This window comes from Schistocerca americana, chromosome 1, assembly GCF_021461395.2.
Source record: "Schistocerca americana isolate TAMUIC-IGC-003095 chromosome 1, iqSchAmer2.1, whole genome shotgun sequence".
Lineage (NCBI taxonomy): Eukaryota > Metazoa > Arthropoda > Insecta > Orthoptera > Acrididae > Schistocerca > Schistocerca americana.
Window position 1 is genome coordinate 204436132 of NC_060119.1, and position 21606 is coordinate 204457737.

General features: G+C 41.8%; 1 protein-coding gene across 1 annotated transcript in view; it reads left to right on the forward strand.

Annotated features, from left to right (window-relative positions):
* The first annotated feature begins 2498 nt into the window (after positions 1-2498).
* Positions 2499-21606, forward strand: part of LOC124618725 (protein-tyrosine sulfotransferase-like) — a 376746-nt gene continuing 357638 nt past the window's right edge. The window contains exon 1 of the mRNA XM_047145375.1: positions 2499-2579. Coding sequence (XP_047001331.1) covers positions 2499-2579 — 81 coding nt within the window. The remainder of the gene's footprint in view (positions 2580-21606) is intronic.

Below are 21606 nucleotides of genomic sequence, written 5' to 3' on the forward strand. Positions count from 1 at the left end.
TAATTTCTAGATCTTCGTGAAAAAACAAAAGCAGATCCATCATTTACCCACTGAAGAGATTAAAAAGGCAATAAATACCCTGAAAAACAACAAAGCCAATGGAGAAGATTGTATTACATCTGAACTTATAAAATGGTCTGAACAAAAAACTGTAAGTAACCTTCAGATCATGTTTAAGGAATATCGGAAACTGAAAAGATTCCACAAGACTGGAAAGTGGCTCTTAATCATCGTTTTCACTAGAAAAGTGGTAAGCATAACGTAAATAACTAAGAGGTATACCTCTTTTACCAATGGGTTATAAAATATTTTCAAAATATTACTGAACAAGGTAGAAGCAACAATTGACAGCCATTTGGGAGACTATCAGAGAGGATTTGGAAAGGCCAGGTCTTGCTCAGAACAGATTATCAATCTAGAGTCCATAATCCGTCATAGACTTACAAACTCTAAAGACACAAGTGTAACATGTATAGGTTGTAAGAAGGTATTTGATTCAGTTCATATGGAAATATTAGAGAAAGTGGTTAGATAATTTGGCACTAACTGTAAACTAGAGAACCTGATTCGTGAAATGCTCACAGACATTAACTGAAAAGTAAAGTTTTGGGGCGAAATATCTACTGCTAGGCTACGGCCTATCTGCACTCCTCTTCAGCTGCGTCCTAGACAAAATAGTAAGAGTAAGGAATTACTAAACTAAACTCCGCTCGAACAAGCCCTCCAGGCCCAACGGTACCGACCGGCTGCCGTGTCATCCTCAGACCACAGGCGGATATGGGGCGGGGGGGGGGGGGCGGGGGGGGACATGTGGTCAGCACACCGCTCTCCCGGCCGTATGTCAGTTTACGAGACCGGAGCCGCTACTGCCCATTGAAGTAGCTCCTCAATTTTCCTCACAAGGGCCGAGTGCACCCTGCTTGCCAACAGGGCTCGGCAGACCGGATGGTCATCCATCCAAGTGTTAGCCCAAACCGTTGATCTGACGGGAACCAGTGTTACCACTGCAGCAAGGTCTTGGCTGAGAGAATGGAAACAAATATTGAAAGAACATAAGACTGGGGAGTAAGGACGACAGGACTGAAATTTACTGTCTAGCATTTGTGGATGATTTTGCCGTTCTTTCTGGAAACCTAACAAATGCAGAAATACTAATCAATCTCTCAAAACCCAGATTTATGAATTTCTGTGGAAATACAAAATTTGTGGCAAACATAAAAAAATACTCCAGAAATCCTACTAACAGATATTGGACAGACAAAGAGGGGTAACAAATTTAAATATTTGGGAGAAATGATTCAAGGAAATAGCTTAGAAAAATTCGCTAGAGAAGAAATAGTACGTAAAATGGGGAGAGCACATCGTATAACCAGGAAAATTTACAACAAAAGGTCTCTATCTAAAAATTTGAAAATACAACACTACAACTCAGTAGTAAAACCAGAATGTCTTTAGGCAAGCGAATGTTTAGTACTGAATTAAAAAATACATGAACTTGAAGACTTAGAAAGAAGAATCATTCGAAAAATACTTGATCCACTAAGAAGTTCAGAGGTATGGAAATTAGGATGTAATGAAGAAGTATATCGTAAGAAAGAAAATGTAACAGAAACGCTTCGGAGAAGGTGACTGCTATTTTTTTGCCATTTATACAGAATGAGTCGCAACAGGTTAACCACGCAGATTTTTAAACAACTCTGGAACAAAAAGTTAGTAAAGATTTGGAAAGAAACAAAAGTTGCAACAAAAAAGATTTTTTTGAGAAGAAAGTGTGGAAAATAAAGGATTCCAAGGAAGGAGGGAGGAGACGACAGGTTCACAATGTTCTGAGGAGAGAAACAGGATACATAGTAAGAAGATGAAAGAATGCTGGAGGTATAAGAAAGAAGAACAAAGGAGGAAGCATTGAAATAGGCGCATGGTTCTTATATTACCCAAACGGAAAAAGAAAAATAGAAAAAAAGAATGCGCGAAGTGAAAGAACCCGATGGTATCCTATTACAAGATTAGTGGTAAACATCTTGAACTTGACTTGTCATATACGTACAATGGATTTCAGAGAGTTAGTTACACATTTCCACAATGAAATGTTCGCTTTGCAGTGGAGTTTGTGCTGATATGAAATTTCCTGGCAGACTAAAACTATGTGCTGGATCGGAAGTTTGGAAGGTAGGAGGTGAGGTACTGGCGTAAGTAAAGCTGAGAGGACGAGAGGACTGGGAAGCTATGTGTGTTGGTTGCGTTGATACGGCAGTGGGGATGTATTTCTTTGGTGAGAAATTAAATGATTTATAGTTATTTTCTTCTTATTCACTCACCATAAATCACAAGGGATCAGAAGGAAACTAGAGTTGGACTAGGGAAACGAAAAATGGTAAAACACGCAGAAGCAGATAGAAGGAAATCTGTTCGTCCTAGAGGCATAGAGTCTCCTTATCCCCGAAGTTCAAACCAAGTGGACTGGAGAAATGCGTCCTCTGTTTGAGAAACTAGTAACGATGTACCTCAGTGCTAGAAGATACTGGAAGATTTATGCAGCACAAGAGATGAAGGCAAGAAATTATGAGAAGGCAGAAAAGGTATGTTATCTTACTGATAATGTTTTTTTCTGATGTTGGTCTATAAAAATGCTTATTCATTAAAAAAAATGTCGGTGGAGCACTTGCTTGGGGGAGGCATAGTCTGAGTTCGAGTCTCGGTCCGGCACACCGTTATAAATTGCCAAGAAGTTTCAAGCTATACATTATTATGGGCAAGCCAAGTAATTTTTATTGATCGCTGCACTATTTGACACAGACACAAGGCACTATTTTCTTCTCTGTAAACACCGATGTACCAATCATTCACTTCATCGACGACGTAAATCGCGCTCTTTGGCCAAGAAGTCATTCGAGAACCGCTGTGTGATGGTCCTCAACAGTGGAAAATCCCCCGCCCATCCCCAAGACGTTCATTCAGCTTGCAGATAAGACGTTCTGGACTTTCCTATCAAATTATTGAAGTAAACCGTTCAAGAACTTTTCGAGACCATTTTCATTCATATTCTATACGATGTAATATATTAATTTCCATTCCACACCTCCCACGTGGGCAAAGTTGCTGTGAGAAGCCGAAATTTGCGTCCTGCCACAATTCCCAGCATTTGGACCGACTGGTGCATAAATCTCTAGCTGTTTTGTTTTCCGTGTTAGCATTCCGGTTGCTATAGGTTCATTTATCAATTGTCATTTTTTATTTGTAGTTCACCATTGTTAGCTTACATATTTTCATTTAGTCATTAGGAGATATTGAAGCTGTGGACGCTTAGAATTAGAATGCCAAGTGGAGAAATCGGAACATTTCGGACATATTTTGTTTGAGTTCAATAGACGGGTAACAGCAGCGAAGGCAACTTCAGACATTTGCTCCGTGTTATGGGGATAATACAGCTGCACAGAGCGAGGCAAGAAAATGGTTTTCTCTCTTCAAGGAGTATCCTTTTGACATTAGCGACTGTTTACTTTGTAGAACAACTTCGGGGTTTGATGAAGATCATTTAAAGGGATCAATCCACAAAGAACTGCTATCGTTCCACCACCGTGCGATATTTTCATGCAATGGGGAAAGTTCAAAAATCGTGTGTGTGAGTACCGCATGCTGTAAACCAAAGTTACAAAAATCGTCCGGTGAACATATTGATGATCACTGCTTGCTCATCATCAACTGACTCGTGAACAACACCGATCATTCCTATCCTCTACTATTACTGTGACGAGAAATGGTGTTTTTATGTTAACATAAGAAAAAGACAGGAAGTGTTGAGTCCAAACAATGCAACGACTCCCAGTACGGTGTGGTGTACTACGAATTGCTTCCCCAGAGTAACAATCATTACTGAAATTTATTGTCAACATCTGAGATGTCCTATAGGTGCAGTCCAAGAGCTACCGAGAGAATTTCGTGAAGTGAATTTCCACGATAATGCATGCCTGCATCCTGATAGACTGACAAAAAAACCTGTACAGGAGTACGGTTGGGATATCGTTCCGCACCCACCTTATTCACGTGATGTTGCACTCTCAGATTTTCGCCTTTTCCGCTCTATATCAAACGACGTTCAAAGAACTTCCTTTCCGGATCGAAAAGCGTCTCTAAACCATGTGATTTCTACAGTCGCGGACACGAAAAGTTATCCCAACGTTGCTAGACACATGTAAACAATGAAGTAGTCAAGCAGAATATAGAAGATTATTCTAAATAATGTATCCAATTTCAAAAATCCATGTCATTTTTGATTAACTATTATTCCCAAGAAGTTATTGTGTCAGTCATATTCGAAGTAATTAAAATTAAGCTACAGCCGCGCACAATAGCTGTTTGCTAACGACACAATTGAAAGTACTAACAGTAAGCAGTGCACAGATAAAGGTAAGAAATTTTATTGTTTCAGGGATAGCATTCATTAAGCACAGGGACCATTATTTTCAAATTGATCTAATATTGTTTTATTACCAGAGCCAATTTCAAATGAATAGTGTTGTATTATATTCAGTTTTTGTGTTACATAAATTCATGCAGTTTTGATTTGGTTTAAACTTACTGACAGTTTACATTCTCGCAGCTAAATTAAACTTACATTCTCGCAGTCAGAAATGTTTAGTACAGGGGAAAGCTAGTAAATGACGATACAGAATACACATTGACATGCAATTCCCACTCTAACAGTTGTGTTTCAAACTACTCTCAGTCAACGTAATTTCAAGCATATTTCAAATGTACACATTTCATCATGATCTTTGAAGTACAGCTTAGGCCTGGATGACCTAGCTCGCTATGCAGTAGTTGTTTTTTTCCCTTGTGTCAGTAGTGATTGCACTACTGACATAATGTTTGCTTCATACAGTTCATTTCTGGTTTTGTATCCTTTCAAAACGGGTATTTTATCTCTGTAGAGTTGAACAGAATGTTTAGTTAACACAACTGTACAATTTTTTTAAATGACAGCATTCACAGACATCATGTTTCTGCTCAGTTGAGGAATATACAACACATCTCTGAGTACACAGTTATCAACCACAGGGTCACCTGTTCTTACTATTTTCAGTGATCCATCTTGTTTGGCAACTCTCACAGCACCATCACATTCGTTAGCTTGTCTACTTCGTTAGACATACGTATGTCCTGTATATGTACTATCAACAGATATGACCATATGTTCTTTCTCATTGGCTTCTTGTGGAATCATTTCTTTGGTACGTTCATATGTTATAAATGCAGTCTTTTCATTGATGTCTTGTTTCTTGACTTTTTGAGTGACAAGATCTTCTTTAATGACTTAAAAAGCAAAAAATAATGTTTCTGTGTTGTCTTTGTTCTTAAAGTAACAATTTTCCTCTTTTTGGCTTGTCCTTTTGTAATGAGGAGAGCGTTTCAAAGCTCTCGAGTTTGGTTCTTGAATTTGTTTTTTTATTTTTTTATTTTTAAAGTAGCACTCTTCTTCTTTTGCATATAGTATATTGGGCGACGAATCTCATGCTGGAGAAAAGTGTTTGAATTTATCTGGTAAAAGAGACAGTATCTTGGGTACAATCATAGTAGCTCTCAACTTTTCTGTCTGGAGACGATTCAGTTCAGATGCTATATTCTGCAACGCACTTATATTATTAGCTGTCTAAAGTTTTATCATCCTTGAAACTATAAAACTTCTGAGGCGACTGTTGAGTTTCTTGAGAAGCAACTCTTTTTTAAATTGCTGTAAATCTATCATACACAGCCTTCGAAGCTTCAGAACACAGTACATATGGCTTTACCTTGTAAGTAGGCTGTAAAGGTTTTTATACTGGTAACGCCACTTAGCGCTCTGTGTGAAAATCACTGACTGTGCTGTGTGCAGTCTGTGGCTGGGTGGCATTGTTGGAATAATCGCTATTGTAGTGTTGGGCAGTTGGATGTGAACAGCGCGTAGTGTTGCGCAGTTGGAGGTGAGCTGCCAGCAGTGGTGGATGTGGGGAGAGAGATAGCAGAGTTTTGAGAGCGGATGACCTGGACGTGTGTCCATGAGAGACAGTAAATTTGTAAGACTGGATATCATGAACTGATATATATATATTATGACTTTTGAACACTATTAACGTATATACATTGTTTGTTCTCTATCAAAATCTTTCATTTGTTTACTATGTCTATCAGTAGTTAGTGGCTTCAGCAGTTAGAATCTTTTATTTAGCTGGCAGTATTGGCGCTCGCTGTACTGCAGTAGTTCGAGTAAGGAAGATTTTTGTGAGGTAAGTGATTCATGAAAGGTATAGGTCATTGTTAATCAGGGCCATTCTTTTGTAGGAATTATTGAAATTCAGGTTGCGTTGCGCTAAAAATATTGCGTGTCAGTTTAGTGTTGATCAGAATAAGTAAACAGAGAAATGTCTAAGTACGTGCAGTTCTGCTCAGCTGTTTGAAAATCAAATAACGTAAGAGGTTTATCAGCATAGTAATTCACTGATTTTTCTAAGGGGACGTTTCAACCTTTTTAACAACTATTCTCATTATGTAATGTCTCCCCTTGCTGTGGAATTGCTGCCATTTACATTTCTTCTTTTTTTCCTACAGTTTCACAATTTTCTAGTATTTAGTTCCATACACAAAACCACATAGATATTGTGTATTAAATAATATTCTAATTTCAATATCCCACGTGCTAAATGTACTGCTGTCTTTAAGCAGTTGTACATCCCGAAGTGTCAAGCGGTCTTAGGCGTCTTGTCACGGTTCGCATGGCTGCCCCCTCCTCTTCACCCCCGTAATTGCTTCTAGTCCTCCCTCGGGCATGGCGGTATGTGTGTGTGTGTGTGTGTGTGTGTGTGTGTGTGTGTGTGTTTGTGTGTGTGTTGTTCTTAGCGTAAGTTTAAGTCACATTAAGTAGTGCATAAGTCTAGGGACCGATGACCTGAGCAGTTTTGTTCCACAGAATCTTACCACAAATTTCCATCGCGAAGTTCTTCGTTTTCTTGAAATATCCATTAAATGGATTTTATTTTATTTTACTTTTTATTTTTGTAGAGCTCTGGGCCAATAAGCTCCTGAGAGGCTTTTTTATTACCTTGTGATGCATTAGTTGAAAATACAGTGAGTCACACGACACAGATTGGAAACCAGACAAGTTACTACACTGTTATAAAAAACGACCACACAGATACTCTTTTCGTATGTAAAGTCTTAGATAACTCACATTGCTCTTTTTGCGATTGCCAACCGTTTAAAAGACGCACACTAAACATTGTTTTTTGCCTGCTTAACACTTTCAACACTTTTTCGTCTAAACTTTGAATGCCACAATGTAAATATATCATTTACACAAATGAACTATAACACATGGAACGCAGTCAAGCTGACTGATTTCTGCACTCAGTTGTGCATTTCACTCCATTTCGGCGGTGACATGCTTACAAACATTTCTCTTCTGAGGAGCAGTATTGTGAGGAACTTGCATCACTTTGTAGGGAACACATTAAGGCAAGACAGCGGCGATATGCACAGTAAGTAGCAAAACAATGATAAAAATATGAAGAGAGCAGGAAGAACGTTAAAGAGAAACAAAGAATCAGCTTCAAACATACATGAATGTTTCTTATTCAGTTTCTTCCCACTGTAGGGACTTTGCTGTCACTATTTAAAATTAACAAACCCGCTCTCTCCCTCACACCTTCCCATGTCACGCCTGTTACAGAGACATTGTTTTTTTCCATCATTAAGGAAGGCATTTACATTTGTATCCAAAGTTACTGTAAGAAGTACAGTTGGTGCTCTATTATCTTGTCCTTCCTAACTGTTCAAAAACATTTTGTAATAATACTGAAGCAACACACGAAAAAGCTTTCCAAGCCAAGATAGCTATTAATTCCGATCATAACGAAATGTCACTAACAATTGTCGTCTAGATGTTGAGGATTTAAAAATATCCGCTCTATGTTCACAGGAAATGATTGGGTCCCGTTTTTGGTCAGATTATGTTAACTCTCTAGAGTATATACTCGGGTTTATGTTCTATGATTATATCCAAAACATGAACATTTACAAGTTCAGTTCTTCATTGGCGTCGACATTTAACAACATTTTTTTATGTTAACTTTTGTACAACGTCCAGGTTTCCAATAAATTTTATTTATATACCTCAAAGTTTTCTGTTACAGTTTTAATTTTTCCAGAAATTGATCGACCTAGTGTAATTTATCACCGATTTCACAGTCATGTTTCGAAGAACTGTTTCATTACGCTACATTAGAGTCTATTAATGATTTCCATGTTTTCTTAGTTTACTAGGTAGGGTACAGTCCCGCACAGTACATATATAATTTTCCTTATTTATTTCCAATCTATGCTCTCAAGATACTGTCTTTAGAGGAGGAATTCCGCAGATAATAAACCATCTCATATGTTAATACAGACATACGGAATATCTTTTAAGGAACATCGATAAGTGACTCAAACTGGCATCGACGTAAAGGGCATACAAGGGGCAAAGGGGCTGCCGAACGAAAAACGAGACAGATGGAAAAAAGTAAGTAAAATGTTTATTATTTGAAAGGTAATCGTTGCGACCGTTAATAGATTTATCTCACTTTGAGACAAGACGTTGAATGCCTTCATGGTAAAATTTTTGCGCCTGCCTGTACCGTGGCGTGCACCACTTCCTCCGAAACAATTCGACAGTTAGGAATATCTTTCTTCAGGCCACCAAAAATATGGAAATCACATGTTGACAGATGGGGACCGTATGCAGGATGTATAAGGGTTTCCTAGTGAAACTTCTGCAGTGTAGTCAGAACAACATTACATATTGCCAACAACCTTTCACTTGACTGCACCTTATACAAGATCGAGAAACTTGACTAATACGGTCAGTGAAAATTATAGTACAACAGGAATAATGAAACTGAACGACAATGCTAACACAAAAGAACGGCAACATGAAATTCATTTTCCTAGTTTTGGAATAATCGACAGTATAAACTCCTATCACGTGAGTATGCCAAAGAATAAACAGTTACCGTAATATAATAGGAAATATTTGTCTTCGAGTACACCCAAAATACGTTTACCGTAGGAGAATTTTAGCAAAATGTCTTCTTTTCAAAATCATCAACATTCAGAAAATAGCTTAAAATCCTTGTAAGGTTAAATATTTCATTCAGCTTTCTAAATATTAATTTTGTGTACAGGGTTCTGATTATGTTCATAGACTATTTAAATGTCTGCCTGTCTCTCTCTCCCTCTATCTCTCTGTCTGTCTGTCTGTCTGTCTCTCTTCTCTCTCTCTCTCTCTCTCTCTCTCTCGCTCTCTCTCTCCCCACTTCTGTCCTCCACCCTCTGTCAGACCTTAATGGCTCCACTTAAGGCGTCTTCGTTTTTTGTACTTATGTACGTGTACTTTAAACAGACTGACACTAAGAGAGGAAAACTATTTTGCGTTTTCTAAAAAAATGTTGATCTTTCACAAAGATCTATACGTCATACAAATTTTACAGGCAACATCGTTAATGGTATATCGAAGACTCAAACAGGAGTGGTATAGGAAGCAAATTTCAGCTTTAATTATTAATCCACATTAATGGACTAGATACGAATATCTCCCTCGAAACCGAGGGATTTGAGTAACTATTTGTTTTATTAATGGGACAGTATTTTGACAATGAGAAATATGTGAACATATCGTGTGTATTATTAACTTCGGCGAGTGCGAAGAGTGTTATTTCCATTACTCGCTTGATAAATAATGGCATGTACTTGACAGTGTCGTACTGCAAATAGCAGTTCAGCCAAAGAATATTAATTTGATTCATTATCAACTTAGCTTCCGTGAGAGTCGTCTGTCTCATTTGTAATGTGACAGGAAAAAAATTTATGTCGTTTCTTTGAGGATGAATGAAAAATTAAACAGAAATGCCTTTGACACGGGACACATCAATTTGGAAGCTGCGAGTGCTCGAATAAACCAACAAAAACAGATAACCTTTCGGGAACGAATGAAATCGAATTACTCGGAACAAAGACCATAGAGTAACTTGCAAATAGTGTTGAAATAAATTGGAAACCGACGTGCTGAGCGCTCTTCAACAACAATAACACACAGTTTGCCGGGGAAACAGACAGAAATACAAATAGCAGCAGAAGGACCAGCGAAATGCAGTCTCAATACCATAGCGCTCGGAGCATGGATAGCCATACCAAAGAATTGATGGTGGAAGCGATAAAACAGAGGTCGCGGTACGGTACGCATTGTAGGGTGCCTGTTGTTTGTGGATCTAAGTGGAGTACATGGCAACACGCGAAGCTGTCGTCCATGTCAACGGGCGTTCCTGCAAGGGGAAAGGTTCTTACCGTGCCCTCTTTGTATGCTAGAAAAATAATGCGAACGGGAATAATAAGTGCCCCGTTCATACAGTCATCTCGGCGAGTGTTAGCGAATGATCATCGCCGCTAGTTGGACAAATCAACTGCGCAGATCTACTATTTGCCCTTCTCACGCACAGGCCACAGGTTCGATTTGCGAACAAACATTTGAGGTAGCCAACTGCAAACACGACACAATAGCAATGGGTGTCCAACTGTTGTCTGAGTCCAATATGGGTTAGTTTAATCTCAGTATCATGCTACAGAGAACGTTCCAAATAGTAAATAATAATTATCCAATCACATTGGCTTTGCGAGCAGTTGTACACATTATTGCTCAATGAGGTCGTTTAAAAGGCACGAACTTCCGATGCGTGACCTTCAAGAGCCTATCTTTTTATGTGCCATACGTTAAATTTCCTTCTTATTGAATAGCATTAGGACGCGTCGTTGGTTTTCCTTCCATAAAGTTGTTTTCTCTTCTTACAGATTCATTCGATAGCTTTGCAAAAAACTGTGTAAGCCCCATCGATCCATCTACTGAATGTACTCACCGATCTCCTGTAGTCACTATTTTGGACATTTCGTTATCTTTGACATAAAGTGAAACAACAACGCAAATCTGCGGTCCCAAAATGTTTCTCCATCTATAGAAAAGTCTCATCGTAATTGCAGATCCAATGTGTTTCTATCATGCGCTATTAGGAACTGACACTCAATGTTCTCAACATTTGTAGGAACGACCTACACACTATGCATCATTTCAACATTAGTGGCCATTTCCTGAACATCCTGCTTATGTGCTTTCACGTTACCAGATATCTAATAAGCCAGAGTGACTGTAATTGTAAGCAACACATAGTGATTTTTGAATTTTTGCGAACACATTTGCATGGAGATTGCTCTCCTCTTACACAGTATGCTTCGACACTTTTGTCTCCTAGTTATGTACTACACATTTTGTTCTATAATTAATGTTAATATTCGTACAATACGTTCGTTGACATGTGTTACGTGTTAAAAAGGGCACCTCCGGGGGAGGGGTGGGGGGCCGCAGTAGCGGCAGTTGTCCCTAGTGAGAATTCGTTGAGTTCCAAACAAGAAAAACGTTCTGTATCCGGAAGGACCGAATTTTTATAGACTAAAATAGCTGGTAATTTACCCCTTAAACTACCTGAAAATATGGATAAAATAATGTTAAACATATTTAATACGTGTTATAAAATGAACTAGAGCAATGAGAAACTTTATATTAGGCTGGAATTCAAATTATGAAAAGGATAATTAATTTAAAATTTCGATGACGTACCATTCTTTGAAAATGTACGAAAATGGTTGCATAACCATCGTAATGGTATTGCAGTCTGACAGTCAGCTTACAGAGTTTCTGGAAAGGGAGAGACTATCTATTGTTGCAGAACGCATACTTGTATTTATAAAGCTTCAGAACTTTTACTGAAATGACAGGAGGCAAAAGTTTTATACTTTCCAATAATTTGAAACATTGATCTAAAGAAATCGACGGAGGAATATCGATACTTCGCAGAAAGACACTATGCTTGGTAGAATATGGGTACAAAAAAAGGATATTTTTGGCCCAGTATCAGTACCAGTCCGACGCTACTTCTTCTGATTGCGTGTGTATCTGTCAACGTTATGTAAAAAAGGTGTGAATTAAATTAGCCGCCGGCCGGAGTGGCCGAGCGGTTCTAGGCGCTTCAGTCTGGAATCGCCTGACCGCTACGGTCGCAGGTTCGAATCCTGCCTCGGGCATGGATGTGTGTGTTGTCCTTAGGTTAGTTAGGTTTAAGTAGTTCTAAGTTCTAGGGGACTGATGACCTCAGATGTTAAGTCCCATAGTGCTCATAGCCATTTGAACCATTTTTTTTTTAAATTAGCCCTACCACTGACAACCTGCAACATGTGGGTTAGTAGCCCAAGTTTTCAGAACATTTCGCTCTAACTTAGTCAGGAGCGGTACTTGGAGTCTAATTATAGAGAAAGTAGATCAACTATGTACTGAATAATACATTTATTACAAATACAACGCTCCAGGAAAATATGCAAATTGTACAAATACAGCCATGAGACATTAACTCCTACTTATTATGCGGAATTTGCGGTTGGCAAAGCCTTTATGACTTGACTCGAAATCGCATCTCCGTTTATAGAACGCAAACACGAAGTGGGTGGCACTAATTAGCATCTAAGTCCAGAAATCTATTGCCCTGACTGGCACTGACAGTAAAAGGCCTTGGGAGCAAACAAATGGAATTTGATACATTTACTGTTACAGTTCTCTATCACCGAATGCAGCGATGTGAAAAAAATGGTTCAAATGGCTCTGAGCACTATGGCACTTAACTTCTAACGTCATCAGTCCCCTAGAACTTAGAGCTACTTAAACTTAACTAACCTAAGGACATCACACACATCCATGCCCGAGGCAGGATTCGAACCTGCGACCGTAGCGGTCGCGCGGTTCCAGACTGTAGCGCCTAGAACCTCTCGGCCACCCCGGCCGGCAGCGATGTGAAATGCTGTTCTTTCGGCGGTTGTCTGCTCACTGCTTCAATCGTGCAGTCGACATGCCTTGCGTAACTGAAAATTCTGACTAAACAGAAAGTGTGAAACAGCTTCGGCAAACAGCTGGGATCGAAGCTACCTCCGTAAAATGCCGGACCAGAACCGAGAGCAGGGGCTTGCAAGACAGAATGTCGAAAGAAAACACTTTTGAGCCGCTGTATTTCTATTTCTTATTTTACTGAGCAACCGGTTTCGGCGATATATTACATCATCTTCAGGTCACCTGACCGACGTATAGGAAGATCCCCACCTCTGGGACACTAGCCATTGAATGCTGGCCACTATTTTGACTGTACAAGAGGTGGGAATTTTCCTGTTCGTCAGTCAGGGGGCCTCAAGATGGTGTAATATATCTCCGGATCTGGATGCTCAGTAAAATAATAATTGAAAATTTAGGCAGCTGAAAGGTGTTTTCATTCGACGATCATCTCGCAATCATCTGTATAAAGATGGACGTACGGAGACTTGGCCCAAGTATACGATCGTAAACAAGCACTGCGTAATGCCCCAGTCTCCACAAACAAACACCGCTTTCAGAATGAGATTTTCACTCTGCAGCGGAGTATGCGCTGATATGAAACTTCCTGGCAGATTAAAACTGTGTGCCCGACCGAGACTCGAACTCGGGACATTTGCCTTTCGCGGGCAAGTGCTCTACCATCTGAGCTACCGAAGCACGACTCACGCCCGGTACTCACAGCTTTACTTCTGCCAGTATCTCGTCTCCTACCTTCCAAACTTTACAGAAGGTCGGGCACACAGTTTTAATCTGCCAGGAAGTTTCATATCAGCGCACACTCCGCTGCAGAGTGAAAATCTCATTCTGGAAACATCCCCCAGGCTGTGGCTAAGCCATGTCTCCGCTATATCCTTTCTTTCAGGAGTCCTAGTTCTGCATGGTTTGCAGAAGAGCTTCTGTAAAGTTTGGAAGGTAGGAGACGAGATACTGGCAGAAGTAAAGCTGTGAGTACCGGGCGTGAGTCGTGCTTCGGTAGCTCAGATGGTAGAGCACTTGCCCGCGAAAGGCAAATGTCCCGAGTTCGAGTCTCGGTCGGGCACACAGTTTTAATCTGCCAGGATGTTTCATATCAGCGCACACTCCGCTGCAGAGTGAAAATCTCATTCTGGAAACATCCTCCAGGCTGTGGCTAAGCCATGTCTCCGCTATATCCTTTCTTTCAGGAGTGCTAGTTCTGCATGGTTCGCAGAAGAGCTTCTGTGAGGTTTCTCAGGTAGGAGACGAGATACTGGAGGAAATAAAACTGTGAGGACGGGATTGAGTCGTGCTTTGGTGGCTTAGTTGGTAGAGCACTTGCCCGCGAAAGACAAAGGTCCCGAGTTCCAGTCACGGTCCAGCACACAGTTTTAATCTGCCAGGAAGTTTCGTATCAGCGCACACTCCGCTGCAGAGTGAAAATTTCATCCTGGAAACACCCCCCAGGCTGTGGCTAAGCCATGGCTCCGCAATATCCTTTCTTCCAGGAGTGCTAGTTCTGCAAGTTTTGCAGGAGAGCTTCTGTGAGGTTTCTCAGGTAGGAGACGACATACTGGAGGAAATAAAACTGTGAGGACGGGATTGAGTCGTGCTTTGGTGGCTTAGTTGGTAGAGCACTTGCCCGCGAAAGACAAAGGTCCCGAGTTCCAGTCACGGTCCAGCACACAGTTTTAATCTGCCAGGAAGTTTCGTATCAGCGCACACTCCGCTGCAGAGTGAAAATTTCATTCTGGAAACACCCCCCAGGCTGTGGCTAAGCCATGGCTCCGCAATATCCTTTCTTCCAGGAGTGCTAGTTCTGCAAGTTTTGCAGGAGAGCTTCTGTGAGGTTTCTCAGGTAGGAGACGAGATACTGGAGGAAATAAAACTGTGAGGACGGGATTGAGTCGTGCTTTGGTGGCTTAGTTGGTAGAGCACTTGCCCGCGAAAGACAAAGGTCCCGAGTTCCAGTCACGGTCCAGCACACAGTTTTAATCTGCCAGGAAGTTTCGTATCAGCGCACACTCCGCTGCAGAGTGAAAATTTCATTCTGGAAACACCCCCCAGGCTGTGGCTAAGCCATGGCTCCGCAATATCCTTTCTTCCAGGAGTGCTAGTTCTGCAAGTGTTGCAGGAGAGCTTCTGTGAGGTTTCGCAGGTAGGAGACGAGATTCTGGAGGAAATACAATTGTGAGGACGGGTCGTGAGTCGTGCTTTGGTGGCTTAGTTGGTAGACCACTTGCCCGCGAAAGGCAAAGGTCCCGAGTTCCAGTCGCGGTTCAGCACGCAGTTTTAATCTGCCAGGAAGTTTCATATCAGCGCACACTCCGCTGCAGAGTGAAAATCTCATTCTGGAAACATCCCCCAGGCTGTGGCTAAGCCATGTCTCCGCTATATCCTTTCTTTCAGGAGTGCTAGTTCTGCATGGTTCGCAGAAGAGCTTCTGTGAGGTTTCTCAGGTAGGAGACGAGATACTGGAGGAAATAAAACTATGAGGACGGGATTGAGTCGTGCTTTGGTGGCTTAGTTGGTAGAGCACTTGCCCGCGAAAGACAAAGGTCCCGAGTTCCAGTCACGGCCCAGCACACAGTTTTAATCTGCCAGGAAGTTTCGTATCAGCGCACACTCCGCTGCAGAGTGAAAATTTCATTCTGGAAACACCACCCAGACTGTGGCTGAGCCATGGCTCCTTAATATCCTTTCTTCCAGGAGTGCTAGTTCTGAAAGTTTTGCAGGAGAGCTTCTGTGAGGTTTCGCAGGTAGGAGACGAGATTCTGGAGGAAATACAATTGTGAGGTCGGGTCGTGAGTCGTGCTTTGGTGGCTTAGTTGGTAGAGCACTTGCCCGCGAAAGGCAAAGGTCCCGAGATCCAGTCGCGGTTCAGCACGCAGTATTAATCTGCCAGGAAGTTTCATATCAGCGCACACTCCGCTGCAGAGTGAAAATCTCATTCTGGAAACACCCCCCAGGCTGTGGCTAAGCCATGGCTCCGCAATATCCTTTCTTCCAGGAGTGCTAGTTCTGCAAGTTTTGCAGGAGAGCTTCTTGGAGGTTTCGCAGGTAGGAGACGAGATTCTGGAGGAAATACAATTGTGAGGACGGGTCGTGAGTCGTGCTTTGGTGGCTTAGTTGGTAGACCACTTGCCTGCGAAAGGCAAAGGTCCCGAGATCCAGTCGCGGTTCAGCACCCAGTTTTAATCTGCCAGGAAGTTTCATATCAGCGCACACTCCGCTGCAGAGTGAAAATCTCATTCTGGAAACACCCCCCAGGCTGTGGCTAAGCCATGGCTCCGCAATATCCTTTCTTCCAGGAGTGCTAGTTCTGCAAGTTTTGCAGGAGAGCTTCTGGGAGGTTTCGCAGGTAGGAGACGAGATTCTGGAGGAAATACAATTGTGAGGACGGGTCGTGAGTCGTGCTTTGGTGGCTTAGTTGGTAGACCACTTGCCCGCGAAAGGCAAAGGTCCCGAGATCCAGTCGCGGTTCAGCACCCAGTTGTAATCTGCCAGGAAGTTTCATATCAGCGCACACTCCACTGCAGAGTGAAAATCTCATTCTGGAAACATCCCCCAGGCTGTGGCTAAGCCATGTATCCGCAATATCCTTTCTTTCAGGAGTGCTAGTTCTGCACGGTTCGCAGAAGAGCTTCTGTGAGGTTTCTCAGGTAGGAGACGAGATACTGGAGGAAATAAAACTGTGAGGACGGGATTGAGTCGTGCTTTGGTGGCTTAGTTGGTAGAGCACTTGCCCGCGAAAGACAAAGGTCCCGAGTTCCAGTCACGGTCCAGCACACAGTTTTAATCTGCCAGGAAGTTTCGTATCAGCGCACACTCCGCTGCAGAGTGAAAATTTCATTCTGGAAACACCCCCCAGGCTGTGGCTAAGCCATGGCTCCGCAATATCCTTTCTTCCAGGAGTGCTAGTTCTGCAAGTTTTGCAGGAGAGCTTCTGTGAGGTTTCGCAGGTAGGAGACGAGATTCTGGAGGAAATACAATTGTGAGGACGGGTCGTGAGTCGTGCTTTGGTGGCTTAGTTGGTAGACCACTTGCCCGCGAAAGGCAAAGGTCCCGAGATCCAGTCGCGGTTCAGCACCCAGTTTTAATCTGCCAGGAAGTTTCATATCAGCGCACACTCCGCTGCAGAGTGAAAATCTCATTCTGGAAACATCCCCCAGGCTGTGGCTAAGCCATGTCTCCGCTATATCCTTTCTTTCAGGAGTGCTAGTTCTGCATGGTTCGCAGAAGAGCTTCTGTGAGGCTTCGCAGGTAGGAGACGAGATACTGTAGGAAATAAAACTGTGTGGACGGGTCGTGACTCGTACTTTGGTGGTTTAGTTGGTAGAGCACATGCCTGCGAAAGCCAAAGGTCCCGAGTTCGAATCTCGGTCCAACACACAGTTTTAATCTGTTAGGAAATTTCATATCAGCGCACACTCGGGTGCAGATTGAAAATTTCATTCTATATTGTGAATGTATACATTATAAGTAGGTACGTTAATAAAAATTTGAATGTTTTGAATTTAGAGGTGCATAAATTCTCGTTCACTCTGTATGACCAGATGAACCTCGCACGAGTAGGCCGTGGGGTTGCAGTGTGCGCATGCTCGAGTTGCTTTTATCTCTTGCCACTACACCTGGCGTTGCGACGTAGCTAACCGCCGTGTTTCATTGGCCGTATGGAAGTACCCAGGGCCTTCCCTTGCCCTTTCTCTACTCAGTGTTATGCAGAGGTTGCACTGTTCGGAGTTGAGTATTTGACTTGAGAAACGGATTTCCGGAAATACATATTTAGTCGTTTACTGAAGTGAGCAACTTACTCCTCATTCTGATGATTTAAGCTCATAGTAACTGTTTAAAGAGAAGGCTGCCAGTTTTAAATATGCATTGATGTGGTTACATTACTGGTAACAGTTACAGGAGACACCCTCGCCTGATGTAGATGTCCGTCCTCTCAAAAAGTATGAGGCTGTTCATTACGAGGAAGACTCCAGTTGGTTTTTGGTCGCACATTAATTGCCTTGCTTCTCTTGTACCACACAGTGAATGCATCATTACTTGCTTCCCGTGAGACTACGAATTAGGAGGAATATATTCAGTTTATTCAACAGCATTTTCAATTTTTTGGGACCCCAGGGCCGAAGCACATCGCATTCAGGCAAAAAAAGAGGAAGTGTGGAAGGTTCAGATGGTTCAAATGGCTCTGAGAACTACGGGACTTAACTTCTAAGGTCATCAGTCCCCTAGAACTTATAACTACAGAAACCTAACTAACCTAAGGACATCACACACATCCATGTCCGAGGCAGGATTCGAACCTGCGACCGTAGCGGTCGCGCGGTTCCAGACTGTAGCGCCTTTAACCGCTTGGCCACCCTGGCCGGCAGTGTGGAAGGAAATTGCAATCCTTCAGCAATAAGTATAAATTTTGGAATCTCTGTGGTGATCATACAGAACTTAACAATCTCTGTAGTGATCATATAGAAGTTAAAGGTTGAGGGAAAACAAAAGCAGAATCACTGGCTTGGATATGGATATGGTGTATTGCACCTGAATGCACAGTTCATACAGTGAAGTTCCTGGCGGTAAGTTAAACGGGTTACATCAAAAATAACAGTGGTTCATCGTTCAAAACACGTAGAACCAAGTGGTAATGGGCTTTCCGCATAGACTGAGTGAGAAATTGTCTTCCCGGTCCACCCGATGTCCAGGTTGCATCGAGCAGACCTCAGGACACACTTCCATCGCCATTTATGTGTACGTCAACCTGGACTCTGTCTGGAACCTGCCGGCTCGCAGGCTCCACCTGAGGCTAGGCATCAGTCGGCACTTGCTTATCTTCAAAAATACCAGATTTTTCACAGCTCAGTTATTCCTTCTAACCCTCCGCAGCAGACAGATCTCGAGCCCATTTATTTGTTTATTCATTTACTTATTTATTTGCATTTACTGCTCGCATTCTGTAGACCTCTTCAAGAATGAGAACGTACGTTACTGAAACCAAAGCAATACGTGGAAACCTATTTGATTCGCTGATTTCAGAAATAACGAATTCTCCACAGAGACTGCTTTTCGTAAAAAGCCAAAAAACATTTTTATTTCACACATTGATCTTTAACTGCAGAAACATAGTGCACAATCTCAACGGTATATGTGTACGTATTTTTCAGTCCAGTTACAGAGATCTTGCTTAAAGGGAAGTGTTTCTTTTTTTAATGTTGAAATTGAGAGACAAGTATTGATTCTCAAATATGTAGTAATTTCAAACGATTTAATACAGAAATTATCAATTATTAATGTGTCTTCAATACTGGTGTGGTATAGGAGTATATAATTGAATAATACACAGCAGCAGGAAAATAGAACATCATTTGTACATTTTTTCAATCTGTAATTTTTTAGCTTTCTGAACCTTATGAAGTAGCATAGTCACATGTTAAGCCAAATCTGAATTTACGTTGTTTTGTATTACCCTCCTTCATTCTACTCATGGATCTCATCTCCACGTTCCACTGTTGGCCAATTGTGGACTGCGGTGTAAAATGCCTGGAATGTATCTGGAATGAACGTTTCTAATTTCTTGATGTCAGCATTTTTTTCTGAACTTATTGCACGCATGTGATACATGCTTTTTCTCTGGGAAAAGGATCTGAAGAGTTGTAGCAGAACGAACATGTTAAGTGTGCATGACAGGAATGTGGATATCTACTCGTACCTTTCCAGTCACAGTATCGGTAGTGTTACTTTTGTATTCATATTCAGATTTCGCACACCGCAAATTACTGCTTCTGATCTCTGCGCACCTTTCTACTGTCACTTTATTTTTGAAAAATCTAGGCTACCAGTTTTTGAATGCAAAATATCGCTTGTTGAAACTACCTTCACTTGGAACTTATTAAGTTTTGATCTTGAGTTCGAAACCAATTCAACAAATACCTTGATGTGATACGCCCTATCCTCTGGCGGAAGTCCCTATCACAGGGCAAAAATTAATATGCACATACAAGGGAATAACGACTAATAGTGAGAAACCGCTCTGAAGCTGCCAAAGCCAGGAAAACCTTACAACATTATGACTCCTATTTTGTCCTGGGCAACCTTCTGAAAATACATGAAATTGTTAAATTTTTTTGGGGATGTTGTTTGTGATGAGATCTAAAAACAATGAACACACCTAGTGGGTGGGCCGGCCGAAGTGGCCGAGCGGTTCTAGGCGCTACAGTCTGGAACCGCGTGACCGGTACGGTCGCAGGTTCGAATCCTGCCTCGGGCATGGATATGTGTGATGTCCTTAGGTTAGTTAGGTTTAAGTAGTTCTAAGTTCTAGGGGACTGATGACCTCAGAAGTTAAGTCCCATAGTGCTCATAGTGCTCAAAGCCATTTTGGGGGGTCGTCTTCTTTGCCGTTCCTTTATGGTAATGGTAGAATTTTAACTCCCCAGCCTTCAGGTAGTATATATTAAAAACATTCACAGTAAGCTGACGATAGAAGAAGGCTTGAACTGGTATAGTAAACAGACATAGATTCTGCATGAGCCGGTCGCTATGGCTGAGTGGTTCTAGGTGCTTCAGTCCGGAACCAAGTGGCTGCTACGGTCGCAGGTTCGAATCCTGCCTCGGGCACGGATGTGTGTGACGTCCTAAGGTTAGTTAGGTTTACGTAGTTCTAAGTCTAGGGGACTGATAACCTCGGATGTTAAGTTCAAAAATGTTCAAATGTGTGTGAAATCTTATGGGACTTAGGTGCTAAGGTTATCAGTCCCAAAGCTAGCAGCGCATTAGACCGCTCGACTAATCCTGCGTGGCGGATGGTAAGTCGCATAGTGGTTGGAGCCATTTGCATGAAGTCAGCAGCAATTCGTGACACTTCCTTATCATCAATGCATTTCTCCTTAATTTCAATAATGCGAGAAAGAAACTTGGCTGCACGGCTCTTGTGCACGATGAGTTTTGCAGAGGCTACCCGTTTCTCTGTTGTCATTAGGCATTTTATTTTTCATTTTAGTTGATAGTTCTTCACATTTGGCATACATGTCGACCTGTGGTCTCCCAAAACAGTGTGAAAAATCTCTCCCTGAATATTCTCAGAAAATAGTCGTATTTTACTGCCATGTTGGGTTATTTAACTTGGGACTTTCCACATTAAGCTGTTCGTGTAAATAATTGCTCTCTCGAGAGCCATAGTTGGTTACGTTTTCCGGGTACGAGTTAACATGGTCAACAACAGGCCATTTATCTCTCTATCACGTTTCGCATTGCCTCAGCGATTTTTACCTTTTTGGCCGGTAGGTTACTTGCCGAGTGCGAGTTGTTCTCTAATCCTTCCTACTCTCATGTTCGTCACGCCATGCATGCTTAGAAATGTTTCCTTTCATACTTCCACTTTTCCGGCACTAGAATTCACAGAATACCTGAAATTTTTCTGTCTAGTTTTCTTATTAGAATGATTTTCTCAAAAAAATGGTTCAAATGGCTCTGAGCACTATGTGACTTAACATCCGTGGTCATTAGTCCCCTAGAACTTAGAACTACTTAAACCTAACTAACCTAAGGACATCACACACATACATGCCCGAGGCAGGATTCGAACCTGCGACCGTAGAATGATTTTCTCCTTTTCGCGAACGTCTTCTCCCAATACCTTCGACGGTGTTCAGCCCTTGCAAATATACATCCTCTGAGTCCAT